Below are 21,771 nucleotides of genomic sequence, written 5' to 3'. Positions count from 1 at the left end.
AATGTTGGCATAGTGCATATTGAAAAGAGCGTCTGATTAGCAGATCTCCCTTTCAGAAAGAGAATGACCTGTATCATTCTTTTTTTACATTCTTTTTATTGTTTTAATAAAAAGACAGTAACAGTCAACAGTTACCCTAAAATGCTTAAAAAATGCATATCAATATAAATAAATCAACCTTCATCTATGAAGATAAGAGAAGTGGGAGAAAGGAAGAAAATAAATGGTTGAGGCGAATGTGTGGGGGGAGAGAGTTTTGGCTGAGGATGGAGAGCAGGAGTTAGACATGTAATTCAGTAAATTCACTCCAAATATTCAAGTATTTATCATGCTTCTTTTTGATCTGAAAGAACACTTTCTCTCTACTATAACAAATCGACAAGTCATGCAGCCAGTCTTCAACAGTAGGCATTATTCTATATCAATAATTTAAAAAAAGCTATGGGCCTCATTACAAGTCCAGCGGTAGCCGTGCAGGTAAAACCAGCAGGCTGCCGCCAGACTTGTGAATTTTTCCAGCGTCTGACTTCCTGGAATTAGCAGGGCATTACGACACTGGCGTTCCAGGAAGTCAGGCGCTTGAATAATGGTATTCCCAATTCCCATTTGAGTCCCATAGGACTCAATGGGAAAGGGGAAGATGGTAGCACTGTTCATAATGGTGCCGGTGCTACCGTCAAAGTCTGCGAGCAGGTGCTGTACCGGCCGCCAGGTTAGACCTGGCGGGCGGGAGGGCATCCTGCCTGCAAACATGTACTTTGCCGGTCCAGTAACAACTGTGCAGATAAGCCTACCGGTACCATTGTTACCGGAAAAGCAAGGTTGTAATGACCCCCTGTGTCTTTCACACCCTTGCAACACATGGCTAAAATAGATCACAGAGTGAGGTCTGTCATTGTCTGTCATTTCTCTGTCAGTCTTGGGAAAGTGGGAATTGCCTCAGAGGTGGATTCTGTCAATTTCTGGATGCATGATATCTCTGGTAATGCAATAATGCTGAATCGTTTTGTTAAAAGGTTTGTCAAGGTTTGGTTCTTGTGAATACAGATTCATATATTAAGGAATCAAAATGATTGTTCTACCAGGCTTCTTTACAATTGTTAGGTTTGGGTCTATTTTCTCCCGCCTTCCTTTACACTGTATGAGGCAGTCCAGCTTTCCTCTCTAGACTAAGACAATGTTGTCTAAATAATAACGCCATTGCCTAATCATACTCTGCTGTTTGTTGCTGTCTGCATAGATTGGTTTGCCTAAAAATATACTACATATTAGTTTGCCACATTCAGAGGCAAATTGGCATCCATGTGTTTGCATTTTATCTGACAATGATATGGTTTCATGAAGACAGTGGCTATTAGCACCATGGTTGGTGCCAGTGTTGTAACGGGTCCGCCATGGTTCAATGGGGAATTACCACCCCATTCCAAGGTGGCGGGGCGGCAATTCCCCATTGAACCATGGCCCTTCCCCATTTTCGCCCCATAGGGCTCTATGGGAATGGGGAAGGCGCTAAGTACGGTACCGCAAATTGCGGTACCGTACTTAGCACCAAGGTCCCTTTGCGGGTCCCTACTTTAACGGCTGGTGTAGACAAAGGGACCTCGTAGTAAGGCGCTAAGTGTTTAACGGCGCCGCAGCCTTTTACGGCGCCGTTAAACACTTAGCGCCAGGGTTGTAATGAGGCCTAGGGCCTCATTACACGGATGGCGGAGAACCATGGCGCTATTAGCGCCATGTATCATGCCGGTAAAATACCGGCACCGCCTTGGTGGAAAGGGGAATTACCGCCCCATTCCAAGGTCAGTGGGGCGGTAATTCCCCCTTCCACCATTGCCCTTCCCCATTCCCATTTTTGCTCCATAGGGCACAATGGGAATGGGGAAGGCGCTAATTACGGTACCTCAAATTGTGGTACCGTAATTAGCTCCCTGGGTCCCTTTGCGGGTTGGTTTTTAACGCCTGCAAAAAGCAGGCATTAATTTCCCCAACCCGCAAAGGGACCTCGTAGTAAGGCGGTAAGGATTTACCGGTACCGGTAAAATACTGGTACCGGTAAATCCTTAAAGCCATCCGTGTAATGAGGCCCCTAGTCTCTTAGTTCTGAGTTGGGGGAGTTAAATAGATACTTTTAATTTAGGATCTTATACGTTAGGTGTTAGGTAAGAATTGATGTAGTAACCCTGTGGGAGACTACACCACCCTTGTCCTCTTGGTATTAGGTAACCCACCTATTGGTATAGGTCTGTACTACACAAGTTATGTATTACAGACCTATACCAATAGGTGGGTTACCTAATACCAAGAGGACAAGGGTGGTGTATTCTCCCACAGGGTTACTACATCAATTCTTGCCTAACACTGGTGGCAGGCAGTGGGATAGACGTAGAGTGATTACATTGCCTATTTTCTGTACTTGTGCCCAACTAAACCAGCCACAAGGCTAAGCTCCATCAAAAAGTGAAGCAATTGTAACATGTAAAATATGGATAACTTCAAAGAAGAAGCCCAGATTGTTCTGACAGCAGATCAACTGAAAGATATGTGCACAATCAGGGTCTGACTATGAAGGGAAAGAAATGTGAATTAATTGCAAGGTTGTTCATTCACCAGAGTTTGGGTAGTAGGCCTGTAACAACTACTAGCCCAAGTAACATGGTACGTAATGATGAGGATGACAGTTTAGAATAAAGCTCCAATCTGCAAGAGGAGCCAGAGGAGGTAGAAGAGTCCCGGGAAGAGGGGCCCTCTCGACCACAGCTTTCCCTTATGCCTCAGCCTATTTCCATTGGGACCCCACAAGGTCCACAGTTAAGCCCAGAATATGTTTCTCTTGAAAGAATGAGATTAGAGTTGGAGTTCAAAAAGTGGAATGCTCAAGCTGAAGCCAAACATCAAGATATCAAACTCAGGGAAAGGGAGATGCAACATGAAATGGATATGCAAAGACTGTCTCTTGATTCTACTTCCCTTTCAGGGTCCTCTAGGTCTGCTAGTCCCAAGGGGCCTAATCTGCTCAAAGAAGTAGAGTATTTATGAATCTAAACTTGATGTGTTGGATTGGCTCAGTATGTTTGAATACGCCTATAGTCTTCAGGGAATCATTGGGAATTATGTCATCACTTGGCTCATTTCCAGGCTCCCCCTGAACGGCTGTAATGCTGTAATGGAGTTGGGTGCTTTGAGAGAAAGGATTATGAATCAGTAAAACTGGGATTAATAGCCAGATTTGGGAAAACTCCTTCCCAGTACCTTAAGAGGTTTAGGACCCTCAAAAAGACTGATGGTACCCCTTGGGCTACCTGGGTATGTGAGTGCTTAAATAACTTAGATGGTTGGGTTAAGGGTTACAGAGTGAACACATTTGAAGGAATGAGGAATCTTTTTTTGTTAGAATCTATGTTTGATGCCTGCTCTCCTGAGCTGAGACAGCACTTGGCTGACTCAAAAGAGATTCATCCCAAAAAGTTAGCACAGGCTGCTGACCTGTAGGTAGCCAACAGGGCCACTCACAAGGACTCTGGGGCAACTCACAAAAAGGAAGAGGTGAAGCAGAGCAAGAAAGAGGGAAAAGAGAATTCTAATTTCAAACATCCAAAGGAGGACAACAAACATAGTAAGGGTAAGTCTCATGGGAAACCTGGAAAGTCTAGTGAAACCTCTGGAGCCAAACCAGAGAGAGGTCAGCAGAAACCCCCATTCCAGAGAACATTTGGAAAATGTTTTGCATGTGGGTCTACGGATCATGTGAGAGGGGATCCCAGATGTACGGGTAAACCTTCAGGGGTCCACACTGCCTCTTTAGCCTTCATCCCTGAGGAAGAGGTTCAATTGGCAAGTGGTAACTTTCAATTACATTGGAGTTCAAGCCAATGTTTCTTTTGTGTCCATCAGTCTGTGGGAACAACAGAATGTGGATGTATAAAACTCCATACCAGTTAACACAAAAGCATATTACACAGACAGTGTTCTTGTAAATGGTCAGGAGAACACTGCCATTATTAGAGACACTGGGGCAAGCATTACAGTGGTTGATGAACGTTTTTTCAAACCTGAGTGTTAGGCAGAAACCTGTGCAGTTCCCTTAGGGACAACTGCAAAAGATTTAAGACTACAGGTGTTTGGCAGTAAACCCACTTGGTAGCAGTCTGTACCACACAGATTCACTTGGTAGCTGTGGCTGAGCAGTCAGACTTCCCTCAAGAAGAGTTAGGCAGTATGTAGAGAATACACAATAGGTACAGAGACACAGTAGCACAAGCAAACACTGACCAGAGCTTTGGTGTTAAAGTATATAATTATTTATTTAAAGACACACTTGTAAATTACACTAGCATAAAGAGAAAAGTAAATTCAGCACACAGTCACTATTATGTATATACAACCCTAATTACTTATTAGACGAGTCTTAGTGCGATACACCACTTATTTTCAGACAGAGGTGAGTGCTTAACATAAGATGGCACTCTAATAAATTATTAAAAAGGGAGGGAAAAAGGCAGAGTTATGGAAGCACACAAATTTCAATACTTTTAAACGAACCACAGTAAGGCAGGATAGGCAGAGTTCTACTGGAGAGCCAGGAAGTCAATTGCAAGGCCCACTCTTGGAGAGAGCAAGCAGAAGGGGTCCAGGTTCACACAGTGGGGTTATGCCCAAAGAGTCTTGTAGATAGTTTGCGCACAAAGGATGAAATTAAACTCAGGAAAAGTTAGTGAGGTTGCCCCAGGCCAGCTCAGGTTAGAAAGTTGAGGCTTTACTGTCACCCCGAACCATCTGTTGCAAGGGAAGCCAGGCGGGACACAGTACCTTAAGTGTGAAGGAAGCTCCAGCGGGGGCAGTTGTTCCTGGCAGCGGGTGCAAGTCGGTGTTTCGTCCAGAGGAACAGGAGGTCTCGCCGTGGAGGAAAGATGATGGCCGTTGCACTGCCAGGGAAGAAACCTGCCGCGGAGTTCTTCGGTTAAAAGGTACTACCCTTCTCTTCGCAGTAGTGGTAAGCAGTGGTGTTCCGGTTGCCGGGGTGCTTGGCACGGGCAAGGCGGCCATGAGATGCTCCAGGAAGGTGAAAAGAAGGCAAAACTGGTTATCCCCACCAGTCAAAGGAAGAAGACTCTCCGGACTGGAGATCTCCTCTGTCGTCGGGAAAAGTGGTGAGACGGTTCAGCAGGGATCCACCGGTGGTGTAGTCGTTGCAGGTCGGCTCAGCTTCTCCCTCCTCGGATTCTTAGGTACTGTGGCGACTTCTGAAGTTCCAGTCCCCAAAGCCCTGCTTTTATGCAGCAAACCCCCATTCATTCAGCCTAGCTGTCAATCAAACATGCTAAGTGGTGAGCCAGCCGGCTCACCACCTGGGCCAATCACACAAGAGTGCGACTTGAGTTGCCAAGGCAACTCTGTCCAGGGTGCCTAAACCCCCTCCCACACCCCCTGTGGTACCCAGACAGAGTGGCACCACTTTGGAGGCTTCTGTGGAGAAGCCCGCCAAAAAGTGGAACAAAGGGCTCGACTTGGGTTGGAGTCATAGAAGAGAACACAAACGCCATTTTAGAATTGAGTTCTGGCAAAAAATACCAACCAGTGAATTAATATTAAATAAATAAACAGACGGTATGTTCGAGGCTATAAGAATTAAATAATTAAAGTTGGTAGCCTCGAACAATGGGAAAATCCCATAGAGATACATTTGCGGTCGAATATAAAAAGTAGTAGCCACTGCCACCAGCCAAAACACGATCAGGGGGGATGGAGACGTGCCCCCTCGAACAACAGACCCCAGGGCAATCGAATTGCCCCGACCAGTACGTCCACAATATGATGGTTTGTACTGGTTTCTGTTCATTATTTGGTACTAGTAAAGCCAATGGTGACTTTACATGCCCTGGGAGACAGTAGTCAGTCCCAGGGTATGGAGTCTATGTTTGGGGGTCACTACGACACCCGTGGGTTACGGCACGGAGGGTGCTGTGTAACCCACATCAAAAACACATGAGACCCTATGGAGTAAAATACCCCATAGCCAATAAAACACATGGAAAGATTAAGGAACACCTCAAATCATGTCTAAGAGTGGGAGTAAAAAGAGTCTCACTCTTAGCAGGAGAAAAAAATAAACCCCAAAAATCCAGCAAAGCTGCTGGGGGACTCACTAGGTTTGGGAAATTAGCCTTTACAGAGAATTCTCCCTAACACTGAGGATGTAGCTAAGGCACCCAAAGGTCCCACTAAACGTACAGGCGGCCCTATCCAAATGGTTCCTAGTCTGGCAGCGCTCATCCAGTGCAATAATGTGACTGTTAGAATACCTGTCAGTGTAGGAAATGAGGTGCCTCAGAGAGTCCTGGGAGAGTCCTTTTGGGAAATGATTTGAAAACTCTTGGAGTTGTATCTAGAACCCCCAGGCCTTCCAGTAAAAGGAAGCAGGAGCAAACAAGATTGGCCAGAGAGGCAACCTTGAGTGACTCTCAGAGGGAGGTTGAATAGATTTCCAATAACCCCAGTCCACAGGAAGGCCACCCTTCTATTTCCAAGCCAAACAAAGAGACAAAGGGGAAACCCAAAGTCTCAGGGAAAAAAGAAAGGTATTAAACCTACGCCTGTTCACAGAAAAAGGACATCCCACAGAGGACTGTCCCAGGTCACTTCAGTGACCCCCTTCCCCAGCTGACGCTGAGTGGTAGGACCAACCAAACTCAAAAGAGTCAGCTACTGGTGACACAGAGCTGGAAGAAAACCTTCCCTGCATTGGAGATCTGGATCCTAAGGACCATCCTGAACTGCAGACTTTATTTGCAGAAGGTGGACCCTCTAGGGCAGACTTCAGCAGAGGTGAAAGAGAGTGTCCCTCTCTAGAAGGTCTGCGCCAGCAAACAGCTTCCCAGCTGGAAGGGCATGAGCCAGGGAAGCATAGGCTTTACTGGGAGGATGGCCTCCTCTACAGTGAACCTACTGAGTCTACCCAAGAAGACTAAAGAAGGCTTCTAGTGCCCCAGGAAGTGAGACCGAAGTTCTTACATTTAACCCATGAGATTCTTCTGGCTGGCCACTTGATTTTCAAGAGGATCAAAGAGAGGCTAACTCTGTATTTCTACTGGCCCAAGATGGGGGCCGATGTTGAAAAGTTCTGTAAGAGCTGCCACATTTGCCAGACATCTGGCAAAAGTGGAGCCAAGACCAATGGGTTCGTGGAGTGGTTTACATAACTATGAAGAGTATGTTAGGTACTTTAGAGGAACCCCTTAGAAGAAAGTGGGACCGTCTACTGCCATGCGTTCTCTTTGTTTAAAGAGAAGTCCCTCATGATGGGGTTGGGTTCAGCCCCTTTGGGCTCCTCTATGGTCATCTGGTTAGAGGTTCATTGGCTCTAATCAAGGAAGGGTTGGAGAGTGCTCCTTCCCTCAAGCCAGTGAGAGTCACTGACTATGGGCATCATTACAACCCTGGCGTTGGACCATGGTGCTATTAGCACCATGGTCCATGCCGGATTCCGCCATGGTGGATGGCGGATTTACCGCCCCATTCCAAAAGCAGGTGTTAAAGTGTGAATCGGGCGTTAAGGGTTGAACGGCGCCGCACCCTTTTACGGCGCCGTTAACCCCTTAACGCCAGGGTTGTAATGAGGCCCTATGTGTTAGGTCTCCAAAGGAGAATGCCACAAATGATGACAGAAGCTTCTGACAACTTGAAAGCAGAACAGGCTGTGGTTAAACATTGGCATGACCAGAAGGCCAACATGGTGAAGTTTACTCCAGACCAGCTAGTTCTAGTTTTGATACCTACAAGGCAGAGGGCCTTACAGGACAAATGGATTGGACCCTTCAAGGTTTGGGGCAAACTTGGAGATGTCAATTACTTAGTGGACTTGGGCAACCCCAAGGAGGCCCCTAGGGTCTTTCACACTAACCGCCTAAAGGCATATGTATCCAGACCAGAACTGGGAGCCTTGCTGTTAGCATATGATCAAGAGGAGCAGGACAGTGAATCTCTACCTGACCTCAGGGCACAGCCTTTAGATGGAAAAATAGAAGGAGTTAATCTCTCTTGTAATCTGACTCTGCAACAACAGGACGAGTGCAAAGTCCCGTTAAATCACTTTGCCTCCCTTTTTTCACTGACACCAGGCTTGACCCCTTGGGCCAGCATAAAATACTCACTGGTGACTGGCTCCCTGTCAAAAGCAGGGGTTACAGAATGTCAGACCATGTAAGAACCCACATAAAGGAAAAGGTCAAGAAGATGCTTGATCTCGGGGTAATAGAGCCATCTACAAGTCCATTGGCTAGTCCAGTTGTGCTAGTACCAAAGGCAGGATCTAAGGAGTTGAATTTCTGTGTGGACTATAGAGCTCTTAATGCAGTCACCACGACTGATGCCCATCTTTTACCTAGCACAGATCAACTGGTGGACAAACTTGGTTCGCCCAAGTTCCTCATTACATTTGATCTAACATCAGGGTAGTGGCACATAGCTCTGACAGACCATGTCAAGGAGAAAACTGCATTTTCCACCCCAGGAGGCCTCTACCAGTTTAAGGCTATGCCTTTTGGACTACACATATGCACCTGCTACATTCCAAAGAATGGTAAATCATGTTCTGAATGGGATGGAGGACCTCTGCATGGCATACTTGGATGACATTGCAGTGTTCAGCCCCACTTGGTAAGCACATATTGACCACCTGGGATATGTTTTGCAGGCTCTCGAACAGGCCCATCTCACCATAAAGGCAAGCAAGTGTCAAATTGGTCAGAGTAAAGTGGTCTACCTTTGACATGAGTTAGGAAGAGGTGAAAAAAAGGCCATTTCCTAGCAAAGTACAAGCTGTACAAGACTGGGCCACCCTACTATTCAAACCCAACTGAGAGCCTTTTTTGGTCTCACAGATTACTATAGGAACTTTGAGAACTATGGGACCACAGCTTCTCCCTTGAATGTAATCTCCTCACCCAAATTACCCAAGAAGGTCAGGTGGAATGAGGAGTGCACCAAGGCATTTGAAGTACTTAAGAAAGCCCTTTGTCAAGCTCCAGTCTTGAGAGCTCCTGACTCCAACCAATCCTTTATTGTACAAACTGATGCTTTCAATACAGGAATAGGTGCAGTTCTGAGTCAGCTGGATGAGAAAGGCAGGGAACACCCTATCTGCTTCATCAGTAGGAAACTGAAGGACTGTGAAACAAGGTGGGCAACAATTGAACGTGAATGTTTTGCCATTGTGTGGTCTTTGAAGAAGTTTAGAATATACTTGTATGGATCTACTTTTGTAATTCAAACAGACCACCAACCCTTGAGATGGTTAATGCAGATGAAATAGGAGAATCCTAAATTGTTAAGATGGTCAATCAGCCTTCAGGGGTTTGATTTCACCATAGAACACAGGTAAGGGTCTAATCACCAAAATGCTGATGGTCTCTCCAGAAAGTATGACCGACTGGAGTAAAGAGATTCATCCAGGAGTGGATTAATTCCTCCTGTCCCTTAGTCAGGGGGGGGGGGGCGAGTGTGAAGCAGAATTCTCAGAAATGTGCTAATTCCCTTCTACCTTACAGACCCCCAGCTCTTTTTGCTGGACTTTAGGAGTTTTAATTTCTAACCTGGAGAGAGTGAGATTTTTCTGTGATTTGGTCTCTGTGTTTCTTTTGACTTTGGAGTCTGACAAACTCCATAGGCATCATCTTTACATTGTGACACACAGCACCTTCAGTGCAGTGGCACAGGGAAGTCTCTTAGAGTTCGCAAAGGTTTAAATACCTTCTCTTGGTGAAACTACTGTTTCCAGGAGCAGTGAACCGAAATTGACTTTACTTACATTTTGTAACTTTCTAGACCCAGCACACACTATCTTACCATAGGGTGCTGGAGGGGTTACTTAATATCCCCTTTGTCTAGTTTCTGATGTAAACTCTTTTTTTATGTTACCCTTTCTACAATTAATGGCTGCTGGCTGTGGCTTACCTTTTTAGGCTTTTTCCTACCATTGTGTGTTTTTACCGAAGGCTGCAAATGAAGCTGCAGTGAAGCACCCATTGGTACCCATTTTGCAAAATGGCTCTGGCCTTCTTTTTTGCTATTTCTTGTTAGAAAAGTCCTTCTTGAGATTTACTCTGCACACCAAACCAGGTTTGGTACCTTTGTTCATTGTGTCTTTGGCGGGATTCACTGGTGAAACCTGCCTCTGGCTCCAGCGTGTCTGGCAGGGGCAGGAAGTGAGGGAGGTACCCGAAACTCGCTGTGCTTAATCCCCTTGGTTACAGGAATACACCCAAATTTGATAGGCTGGCTGGCTGTCCTTGGAGGACAGCCACCCTGCTGTGTGAGGGACAGCTAGGCTGTGAATGAATTGAGAAATCTGCATAAAAGGCGAGGCTTTTTGCTTGGAAGGCAGAGTCGACCACTGGACGAAGGAATTCGAAGAAGAACTTGGAAGACACGCTTGCTGCAACTCCTGGATCGTTGGTTTGCCCGGTGAAGCCCTGCTGCATTGCTGAAGCTCCAAATTCGCCTCAACTGGAGAAGCCCTGCAACAGACGACTTATCCCCTTGGGTTGGTGGGACCAATCAAACCCAAAGCGAACTTGTCTGGACATCCTCTCAGAGCTGGCTGTACTTCCACTGCTGCTGCAGGAACCGATTTCCAGAGAGAGAAATACCAGAATCGAGTGTCTCGTTTTTAAGTCGGACCGAGCTACAGGAAGATATTCTGGACTCCCATGAAGCAGGACTGACCAAGCCTGAGCCAACTCAACAGAGTGCAGGGCCCCAGATGCGAGGAAAGTCCATAAAGGTATCTGAGAACCACGGTGGTGTTGTTTGCGAGAGCCATGAGGAGCTGAAACTGTGAAGTGCCGCGGATCTGAAGTTTGCCCATTGCTTCCACCGACCTTCAATTCGTAGTGCAGGAGTCCCCAGACATCCTCCCTCTTGTCCCCATGACTGAGGTCCAGGAACAACAGGTTCTGAAGACCTACACAGGAACAGAAGCAAGCTGGAACCATTTTCTTGTAACCAAAGGTACTGTAAAACTAAGGGGTTGCTTACTTCTTGTTGTGTAGCATTGCTAGTTCTCATTTGAGACTTCTCTTGGTTTCTTTTGCAGAGTTGCGTGCAGCTTTGCCCCTCACAAGCCTCCCAGCTTGTGGCACTACAGTGAATTCATTGTATACAAAGAGTTTTAAAACATTGTTCAAGACTTTTACCTACCTGCAAGAAGTGCTTCAGCTCACCTAGACATTTGCTCAACTAACATTGGCTGTTCTGGCTCCCTGAAAGACTCTTCTTACCTCTGACTTTGTGCTTTACCTTTCCCCCAGGAAAGAGTTAATTTACTTTGCATTGGAAGGTTCAAAAAGAACTTACCTGCTTAAGAATATTTGTTAACCAATGTTTTATTCTCTCATCTTTTCCTTTTGACACTAACCTCAGTATTGCTCTAAATGTACCAGTGATATATCAATGTCCACAGTGTCCTAGTTTTTTAAGTCACCTCAGGGTGTAGGAAGTGTCTGTGTGCCATCCCAAATGGGTATCTAGTGTTTTATTGAAACTGAGAGTGTGTAGTTTTGAAGTATATTTTTTGTTACATATATTTGCTCCCGCTTATTCAACTGACTATTAAATTAATAAATAACGGTTTAATCAAGAAACCTTGAAAGTAAGTGTTTATTTGGATACTTGTCACTGTGAATCTCTGTGTAAAAGCCCTACAGATCACATTGACCCCTCTTGAAATAAGCCTGGCTTCTCAGTCACTCTACCAACTTGGGTAGTACATGCTTATACCAAAGGTTGGGTTAACTATTGTCAAGAGGACAAGGCTGGTGCAGTCTCCCCGAGGGTACTGCATACAATCTTGTCTAACAAAGGGCCAACCAATTAACACATCCTGTTAAAAGCTCCTTAGCAGCAAAACAGTCTACAGTACATTTCAGTGATTGATGTTGAATATTTAAAACCCTCCTCCCAAGCGCCAGAGATATTAAGCAAACGCTTCTCACCTCTAGAGCAGAAAGAACGTTGCGCTGAGAAGAAGGTTGAAGGCCAGGCTCTTTGCAAACAAAACACGCAGGCTCATAACAGTCATTGACAGGATGTTAACTTTCTCACTGCTGCGCACTGGAGAAACAAAAGGAAAACAACACATATTCTGTCCCAGATATTTGCAGTCGTTACCTGCCTAAAATAGAATAATCGCTGTTTCTTGAAGTATGTATTATCTGTTTGCCAGACTTAGTTTATTTACACAGGATGAAACTGCAAGAAATGCCTTCACCCAAATCCCTTTCCCTGCACCATTTTTTCTGCTTAGGATACATTCTTTAATACTGTGCACTTAGCAGCAAAAGGGAATGTTTCATGTACACTGTTGATAGTTCAGTTATATTAATACATACTTAAATACTAAAACAAAATATCATGCATGTGAATTGGGACATCAAATGCAGTATTAAAAATGCTTTAAGAGTTTACATTGATAGATATCCTTGACAGGAGTGCAGGCAACACAAATACACATACACCCAATAGTGTTCAGTCACTTTTGAAAGCCTTTTCAGATGGGTGCAGAAATGTATGCATACTTATGTGTGTAGTGAGATTTGTAAAACATAACTATCATGCACGCAGGTGAAGACCTTTATAGAGAAGAGCACGCTAATACAATGTATTTGTGAGTGTACACAGGTTATTGTGGTGTTGTCTGAAAAGAAAGGTTTCAGTTCTTTCCTAAAGCGAGGGATAGGGAGACCTTGTCCAATGCAAGTTAGCAGGTTGCTCCTAATTATGGGCACATGCAGTAGAATGACTGATCCCTGGTCTTTTATTCACCAAAGTTCTTCGTTTTGCGGCTAGAGCTTTCTTGGTTTTAATTGATTGATAGGTTTCCTGATATATTGAGTTTCTTTGCCTTGTATGGTGGATTGCTGGGCATGATTACGCTGTTTTGAAAGTGACGCCTGCTTGAACTGAGAGCAGGGTGAAGGTCTTTCCGGACAGGGTGTGTGTGTGGATGAATTTCTTTGTGCATACCAGTGTAGTAGATGGCTTTCAAAGGGTACAGGGTGGCTACTGAAATAGCATGCATTTCCACTGTTTGTGTAAGAGAGAACTAAGACTTGATTACCAGTTTTGAAGTTGTCTGTGGGGATGAAAAGCTAGATTTAGCAGAGGTGTGAGAGCGTACAACTTGCAATTTGGGTATTCTTCATGAGTTGAGTCTAGAAACGCTTGTGTACAGGCACGTTATAAATTATGTATAATTTCATATCATTGAATTAGGATACTGTTTATGGTATGCTCCTCAGCTTGATGAGGGATTAATGGGCATCAACTATAAAATGATTCTACCTTCAGGTTCCAACACTAAGCTGAGGATAACATGGTTAATCAGTAATGTATTTAAAATACCACAGGATCTGAACTTTCATAAATTCAACAAGATCCAGAATATACAGACATTACGGCCTGATTCAAAGAACGTTTTCATATGGGATTGCGCCATTATAAAACGCTTCTGTGAATCTAGCTCTAAGTGCGGAGCTCACTCAGCAATTTAATATCATTTGATGCTGGGTTGAACTACCTGTATCACCCCATAATTTCACCAAATTTCGGATGACCCATTTCACTGCATAAATATGTGGGGTTGGGGGGTCAATAAACAATGTAGAGTGGTTGTGGGGGCTGCGGGGGTCTCCCCCAGCATATATATGCAGTGAAATGGGCTGAATGCAAAAAAACTAATTCAGTATTTTGGGATTTGTTTTTTTATTTTCTAAAATATCACATAGATCCGAACTCCCCTCCACTGCGAAATCTTCTTATGAAATATGGTTTCATAGAAAGAATGTCCATTTGAAAGGTCAAATGAAAATAATGTCTTGGAATATATAAGGCCTGGCGAACAATATGTGGACATGGACTGGCTCCATTTTACTAGTCTTGTGGAAAAAATCTGCCTCAAGAAAGTTGTTTGCTAGACTGAACGAGGGCGGACTCGGTACCGGTATTGGAGGTAGTCATGGTGCTAATAGCGCCATGACTACCTCCAACCTCGGAATGAGGCCTATGGTGTGTCCGATTCCCCCTATGCTATAACCGGAAATAATGATATACTATAAGGCACCAGCACCATTTTGCTCTATCTATAATAGAACATTTTTCACATACTTTTAAGGATCCAACTGATATATACTGCCAATAATTAATTGCTGAACTATACATGTGGGTATTACTGGGGGCACTCATTCATGTAAACCCCCAAATACACATATTTAATGTGATTTGAAGTTAGCATGATTTCCAAACCTTTACAATTATTAATTTTAGTAGGTTTTTTTGAGGAGTGGAATGAACAGGGGAAAGTTTGCCACTGACCACCTGGCCCTGAAACATACTTTACCAGGACTTTACAGGGTTGTGGAGCCTTATGTTCTCTTTCTAGCAGGCTGGCCCTTGTGCTAAAAATAGAATAAATAGAATAAATAGTCAATGCAACACGAGGTATGTCCCTGATGGAATTAGGACAAAACATGTTGACTATGAGTGGACTTTGAGCTATGAATTTCTTTAAAGTTTCCAGCTCTGGCAGGTAGGCACTTGTGCTGGACTAATATTGCTGGAGATTGCTGGAGATTGCTAGTGATTTCTGGTGCAGACTCTGCAGTGACCCATGAATATCTGTGCGTCATTTGATTGTTATGTGGGATGGCCCATGAAAATATTCTAAATGTTCCCTCACGACTTCATTTGGACATATTTGTTACAAACCAATACATACCTTAAGATCCATTGCCGGCATTAAAAAGTATAATGGATGTTTTATTTCTCCCACTTTTGTAAAAAGCTAGGATATTTGCTTCCAGTAATGTATGAGTAATGTTTAATATTGGTGTACGAGGGAGGATTTATTAGACATCTACTTCACCCTTCACCCTTTGCCTACATTCAGATATATGGTACATACCGATCAGCTGGTCTGTTGGTGCTTCACATTCCTCTGTTGACTTTGATATGTCTGCATCTACTGAAGGGTTTTCTGAAAGAAATAAAGTCAATTTCAAGTTATTACATAGAGAGATTTGACTGCATACATAGTGGAGGTGATGGGACTTGCAAATCAAACCATATTGTGGTATTCTGATGCAAAATTGTATTTATCCAAGGACAATGGTACTCCTCTAGGTACTTGCTAATTCTTGCTTGGTTTATACTGCAACTGTTATCATGGTGTCCTTTGGATCTGAGACTTACCACAGAGGAAATTGCATATTAGCCCCTGGCAGGTCTCCATTCCTTGGTTTGAGAAATAAGAAGCAGAAAGAACAAAGTGGTTAAGTAAGGAGGTGGTGTGGGATAGTATCCTTTATGTTTGGGTGTATATGGACTTGCATTTTTTACTTTGCATGAGAGAAGGTCTAGACAATAAGTGGTGTTGGACTCAGATGCTAAGAAATATAGAGGTGTATTCTAGTTGGCAGATCCAATACTATTCCTTAGATGCACTTGAAGGGAGTGCTACTGGTTGTGTGATGGGTTTGAGATGTACTCAAACAGTCTAATGTAGTTAGGTACCCATTCCGAATGGATGTCCTTAAGCTTGTCTAGTCCACCCACTCTAATCGTTTCTGAAGATTGCTAAAACAAATGTGGATTAGACAGCTAAACCAAAAGGACTGTGTATTATACAGGAATACACAGGGTAGCTTTAGGAAAAAACGTTCACAGTCCAGCTGGATTATTATTGTTATTATATATCTCATGATTTTACTGAGCCTGATTACCAAAAACACATTTTTGTTTGAGTAGGTCTTCATCATCCTCCTTAACCATCACCTCAATGCCCAGATTGCACCAGTCCCTATTATCGAAAATCCTATTAAGGATGAGGATAATACCTGGGAATTACCAATGCTGGATTGCCAACCACCTCAGTGCAAATATAAACACACAAAAGATAAGTGGTTTACTCTATACCTTAGGATGTTGATGCTGTAACAACCTGTTAAGAAGAGCCCCCCCTTCCCACTAAAACAAACTTCAGGAGGTGCATTCAGTACACTCATATTAATGACATGTTCCTTGAAGGAAGATATGGCACATTGGGAAATCCAACCAGTCTTCTTTTTTACCTGTAGCTATATAGTCTATATCAGCAGTCTAAGAATAATCATGCGAGAGATATTATTCTCAAGTAATAATAGGACACGTTTTAAAGAGGCCAACCAGAATTATGACTCTATGGCCCTCAATATATGCCAGGCAGTCGTTCCAATTTTAAGAGCACAATAAATAGAGTTAAGTTTGCATGGCTTGTAAGATCTTAGTACACCCTACAGATCCACTTAAATTCTCAAAGTGTCAGATTAGAACTGCACACATTTTGCAAAAAATGGTTTAGACTGAGTCCTGATTTACCTATTTAAAAACAAAACTGCAATATTGGTACCAGTCCTTACATGTTTTTTAAATAATTTAATACAAGCAATTATGTACTTCCCAGTTCACAACAAACCAAAATAATTCCTATCCTTAAGAAAGGCCATAGGCAAGACTGAGGCAATTATAGACCAATCAGTTGGATTGTTGATCTTGTGAAAGTGTATGGGAAGGCTAGTCTATCTCGGATGGAAAATTGGGTTGCAGAAAACCATATCATTTTGGGCTATCATCCAGGATATTAAATAGTGCTGGGTATGATCGACCAAGCATTTTGCCTATATTTACAGTCCTGAAGTAATATACAGTATTAAAAAACGAACCACTGTATTTACTTTTTACTAATTCTAAAACTGCTTTTGACTCGGTACAATCAGGATAAAGTATGGGAAATTTTAGGCACTTAAAAAAATCCCATCAGATATCTTGGGTACTATACAATGCCAATATATTAACCACATAGAGACGGTCAACAATGGCCAAGGTGGGTAACAAACCAGTATATTCCAAGTCGACAGTGTAGGAAGGCAAGGGTGTGTTCTTGCCCTCCTATTGTTCTAAATATATATCAATGATTTACATTCAGGAATAACGAGTGTTGATGCAGATGCCCCCTTATAGCCAGATGGACAATAGGAATTATACTAGATGCCAATGATGCAGTTTTAATTTAAAAAAATGAAGATAGGCCTAAGAAAATGGCTGACGATCACCAGAGATCTTGCGTTGAGAGGAGTCTCACCATTAACTTCAGTCAAACATAGTCTATGGTCTTATACCTCACACCAAATCCCACAGCTAATATTGAGCTAGACAGGCTAAGCCTGGAGAAAGTGAGCTCTAACTCTGGTAGAAAAATTTCAGAAAAATATAATCTGGTTTGCCAAAAATTGCAGGAGTAAATTGACTTAAAAAAGGCAAGCTGGCACCCTGTCCTCCCTGGGCATCCAATACGTACAAAGGCTCCCCCTAAATATTATATCAGCTTACAACACTCAAGCCATTACCGCAGCTCTGTATGGAAGTGAATTGTGGGGCACGGAAGGGGTTGAAAACCGCTCAACAGCCAAAAATAAATTCATCAAACAAATTGTGCGATAATCCAACGGCACACAGTCTACCTTTCGCAGTCTACCATTCTTGTCTTAGATACAAGGGTCAAAAGTGTCAGATTAAAAACCTGAATCAATCCTTTGGTACATTCATTACATTTACAAAAAATAGATAATTTAAAATTGCAAACAAAATATTATGGGATGTCATTGAATGGCCAGGTGGTAAGTCATGGAAATGGTATAAACATGTGAGTGACATTATGCTCTAGATTCTCAGGCTATGTTTTATTCAAGAACTACCCATCCCCAGAGATATCTTATTGAAATATAGACTGATGCTGTGCAACAATCAGCTGCCAACATTGGCATCAATTGGTCCACAGCTAGGGATTTCTCTAAGAGAAAGATATTGCCGTATATGCAGGAAACCAGAAACAATTGAGACTGCGAGGCTTATCTTAGGCCATTTCGTCCATGAATATGACTCGATAAAGTAAGAGTAACAATTTCTGGAGTTACTGCCTAAATACAGACAATCAAAGAGTCCATATTGTCTTGTACCAGTTGTGGGATATAATTAAAAAGAGATTACCTGAGGAGAGTTTGGGGGCAAACCGTGAAGTGCCTAAGATAGACACGTTCGCTTCATTTGATAACTAAGACTTATTGTTGTTTTAAATGTTGTTTTACTGTGTTTTATTGTTTTAAAGTAAGTAACTATGAGTATAATAGGTTTTAAATAAGTAGAATCTAGTATATTTTGTATGTTTAGTGGTTTTTAAAAGAAATAAGAATTTATAAATGTAACCTTTTTATACATGTTTTATACATTTTAATAATTAAGTTGAATTTGAATTGTGTGATTTAAATATTGAACTACTGTGATCATAACTGTTGTAAGACTATGTAAAAGTGAATATTTTGTAAAGTTTTATGAAACTAAACAAATAAACAAATAATAGTAATAATAAATGTACCCCAACTATGTGCACACACTTTATATGAAATTTAGATTGAGTTTAATTCATAGAAATTCGCACAAAAATGGCGCGCGCGGCTGGCGCACAGTGTCCCCGTGCGATACACTGCGCCAGCCGCGTGCGAAAAAATCCTTTTCATCGCACAGCGTATTCATGGATTTCAGCCTCCGAAACCAGCCGTGGCGCAGAGTGGTGCAGCGTCCCTGCAGCAGCGCCAGTTACGCCCCCAAGAACGCCCTTGCGCAAGGAAAAGCCTTCAAAATCCCCAAATCATCGCAAAGGGCTGCGCTAACCCTGGACCAGTTCACAGGGCTGCCAAACAGCAAACGCCAAGCGGGGAACGTGTATTTCAGTGGTTCGCGGGAAGTCCCACACGCGATTGTCCTGGGTACGTGTACATCAGGGGTGCGTGGGAAGTAACACACGCGATTCCATCAGGGCACGTGTATTCCAGGGGTGTGCGGGAAGTATCACACGCAAAAACAGCAGGGTACATGTATTCCAGGGGTGCGCGGGAAGTATCACACGTAAAAGCAGCAGGGTACGTGTATTTCAGGGGTGCGCGGGAAGTATCACACGCAAAAGCAGCAGGGTACGTGTATTTCAGGGGTGCGTGGGAAGTATCACACGCGATTCCATCAGGGTATGTGTATTCCAGGGGTGCGTGGGAAGTATCACACGCAAAATCAGCAGGGTAGGTGTATTTCAGGGGTGCGCAGGAAGTATCACACGCGATTCCATCAGGGTACGTGTATTCCAGGGGTGTGCGGGGAGCACCACACGTGAATTGCACGCGTGGGTCCTCCCAGGTGTTCCCTCTACACCCTCCACGGACCCTGCAGGTGGCCCACACCACAGGGGCCTACCCTGCACATGTCCCGCAGGCACCCCATCCACCATGGCCATGCCCCCCAGCCAACCCACATGTCACCTTGCACTACTGGCCACCAACGCATGTCCCCCTGCACCCCCAGCCACCAGGGGCAGCCTCCACCAGGCCCCCACTCATGTCTACCATCACCCCCACCCTCCAGCAGTGCAGGGGCAGCCTCCACCAGGCCCCCACTCATGTCTCCCATCACCCCTACCCCCCAGCCACCGGGGGCAGCCTCCACCAGGCCCCCACTCATGTCTACCATCACCCCCACCCCCCAGCAGTGCAGGGGCAGCCTCCACCAGGCCCCCACTCATGTCTCCCATCACCCCAACCCCCCAGCAGTACAGGGGCAGCCTCCACCAGGCCCCCACTTATTTCCCTTATCACCCCCACCCCCCAGCAGTGCAGGGGCACCCTCCCCCAGGCCCCCGCTCATGTCTACCATCACCCCCACCCCACAGCCACCAGGGGCACCCTCCACCAGGCCCCCACCCATGTCTCCCACCACCCCCACCCCCCAGCAGTGCAGGGGCAGCCTCCACCAGGCCCCCACTCATGTCTCCCACCACCCCCACCCCCCAGCCACCAGGGGCACCCTCCACCAGGCCCCCACTCATGTCTACCATCACCCCCACCCCCCAGCAGTGCAGGGGCAGCCTCCACCAGGCCCCCACTCATGTCCCCTATCACCTCCACCCCCCAGCAGTGCAGGGGCAGCCTCCACCAGGCCCCGACTCATGTCTACCATCACCCCCACCCCCCAGCATCCAGGGGCAGCCTCCACCAGGCCCCCACTCATGTCTCCCACCACCCCCACCCCCCAGCCACCAGGGGCATCCTCCACCAGGCCCCCACTCATGTCTCCCATCACCCCCACCCCCCAGCAGTGCAGGGGCAGCCTCCACCAGGCCCAACTCATGTCTCCCACCACCCCCACCCCCCAGCCACCAGGGGCAGCCTCCACCAGGCCCCCACTCATGTCTCCCTGCACCCCCACCCCCCAGCAGTGCAGGGGCAGCCTCCACCAGGCCCCCACTCATGTCTCCCATCACCCCCACCCCCCAGCAGTGCAGGGGCAGCCTCCACCAGGCCCCCACTCATGTCCTCTATCACCGCCACCCCCCAGCAGTGCAGGGGCAGCCTCCACCAGGCCCCCACTCATGTCTCCCACCACCCCCACCCCCCAGCCACCAGGGGCAGCCTCCACCAGGCCCACACTCATGTCTCCCATCACCCCCACCCCCAGCAGTGCAGGGGCACCCTCCACCAGGCCCCCACTCATGTCTACCACCACCTCCACCCCCCAGCCACCAGGGGCACCCTCCACCAGGCCCCCACTCATGTCTCCCACCACCCCCACCCCCAGCCACCATTAGCAGCCTCCACCAGGCCCCCACTTATGTCTCCCATCACCCCCACCCCACAGCAGTGCAGGGGCAGCCTCCACCAGGCCCCCACTCATGTCTCCCACCACCCCCACCCCCCAGCCACCAGGGGCAGCCTCCACCAGGCCCACACTCATGTCTCCCATCACCCCCATCCCCCAGCAGTGCAGAGGCAGCCTCCACCAGGCCCCCACTCATGTCTCCCCCCCCCACCCCCAGCCACCAGGGGCAGCCTCCACCAGGCCCACACTCATGTCTCCCATAACCCCCACCCCCCAGCAGTGCAGGGGCACCCTCCACCAGGCCCCCACTCATGTCTACCACCACCCCCACCCCCCAGCCACCAGGGGCAGCCTCCACCAGGCCCCCACTCATGTCTCCCATCACCCCCACCCCCCAGCCACCAGGGGCAGCCTCCACCAGGCCCACACTCATGCCTCCCATCACCCCCACCCCCCAGCAGTGCAGGGGCACCCTCCACCAGGCCCCCACTCATGTCTCCCTGCACCCCCACCCCCCAGCCACCAGGGGCAGCCTCCACCAGGCCCACACTCATGCCTCCCATCACCCCCACCCCCCAGCAGTGCAGGGGCACCCTCCACCAGGCCCCCACTCATGTCTACCACCACCCCCACCCCCCAGCCACCAGGGGCAGCCTCCACCAGGCCCCCACTCATGTCTCCCATCACCCCCACCCCCCAGCCACCAGGGGCAGCCTCCACCAGGCCCACACTCATGCCTCCCATCACCCCCACCCCCCAGCAGTGCAGGGGCAGCCTCCACTAGGCCCCCACTCATGTCTCCCACCACCCCCAACCCCCAGCCACCAGGGGCAGCCTCCACCAGGCCCACACTCATGCCTCCCATCACCCCCACTCCCAAGCAGTGCAGGGGCACCCTCCACCAGGCCCCCACTCATGTCTCCCTGAACCCCCACCCCCCAGCAGTGCAGGGGCAGCCTCCACCAGGCCCCCACTCATGTCTCCCATCACCCCCACCCCCCAGCAGTGCAGGGGCACCCTCCACCAGGCCCCCACTCATGTCTACCA

At 46.4% G+C, this 21,771-nt stretch overlaps 1 gene segment (V, D, J or C); it reads right to left on the bottom strand.

Moving 5' to 3' along the window:
* Window positions 1–21,771, bottom strand: part of LOC138521167 (T cell receptor delta constant-like) — a 206,056-nt gene that overhangs the window by 23,147 nt on the left and 161,138 nt on the right. The window contains 2 exon segments of the C gene segment in view: window positions 11,988–12,105; window positions 14,954–15,025. Of these exon segments, the coding sequence occupies window positions 11,990–12,105; window positions 14,954–15,025 (188 nt within the window).

The sequence above is a fragment of the Ambystoma mexicanum genome, chromosome 13, assembly GCF_040938575.1.
Source record: "Ambystoma mexicanum isolate Mex_15411 chromosome 13, UKY_AmexF1_1, whole genome shotgun sequence".
Lineage (NCBI taxonomy): Eukaryota > Metazoa > Chordata > Amphibia > Caudata > Ambystomatidae > Ambystoma > Ambystoma mexicanum.
Note: the sequence above shows the minus strand (reverse complement) of the source record. Positions and strands in the feature narration are given on the sequence as shown.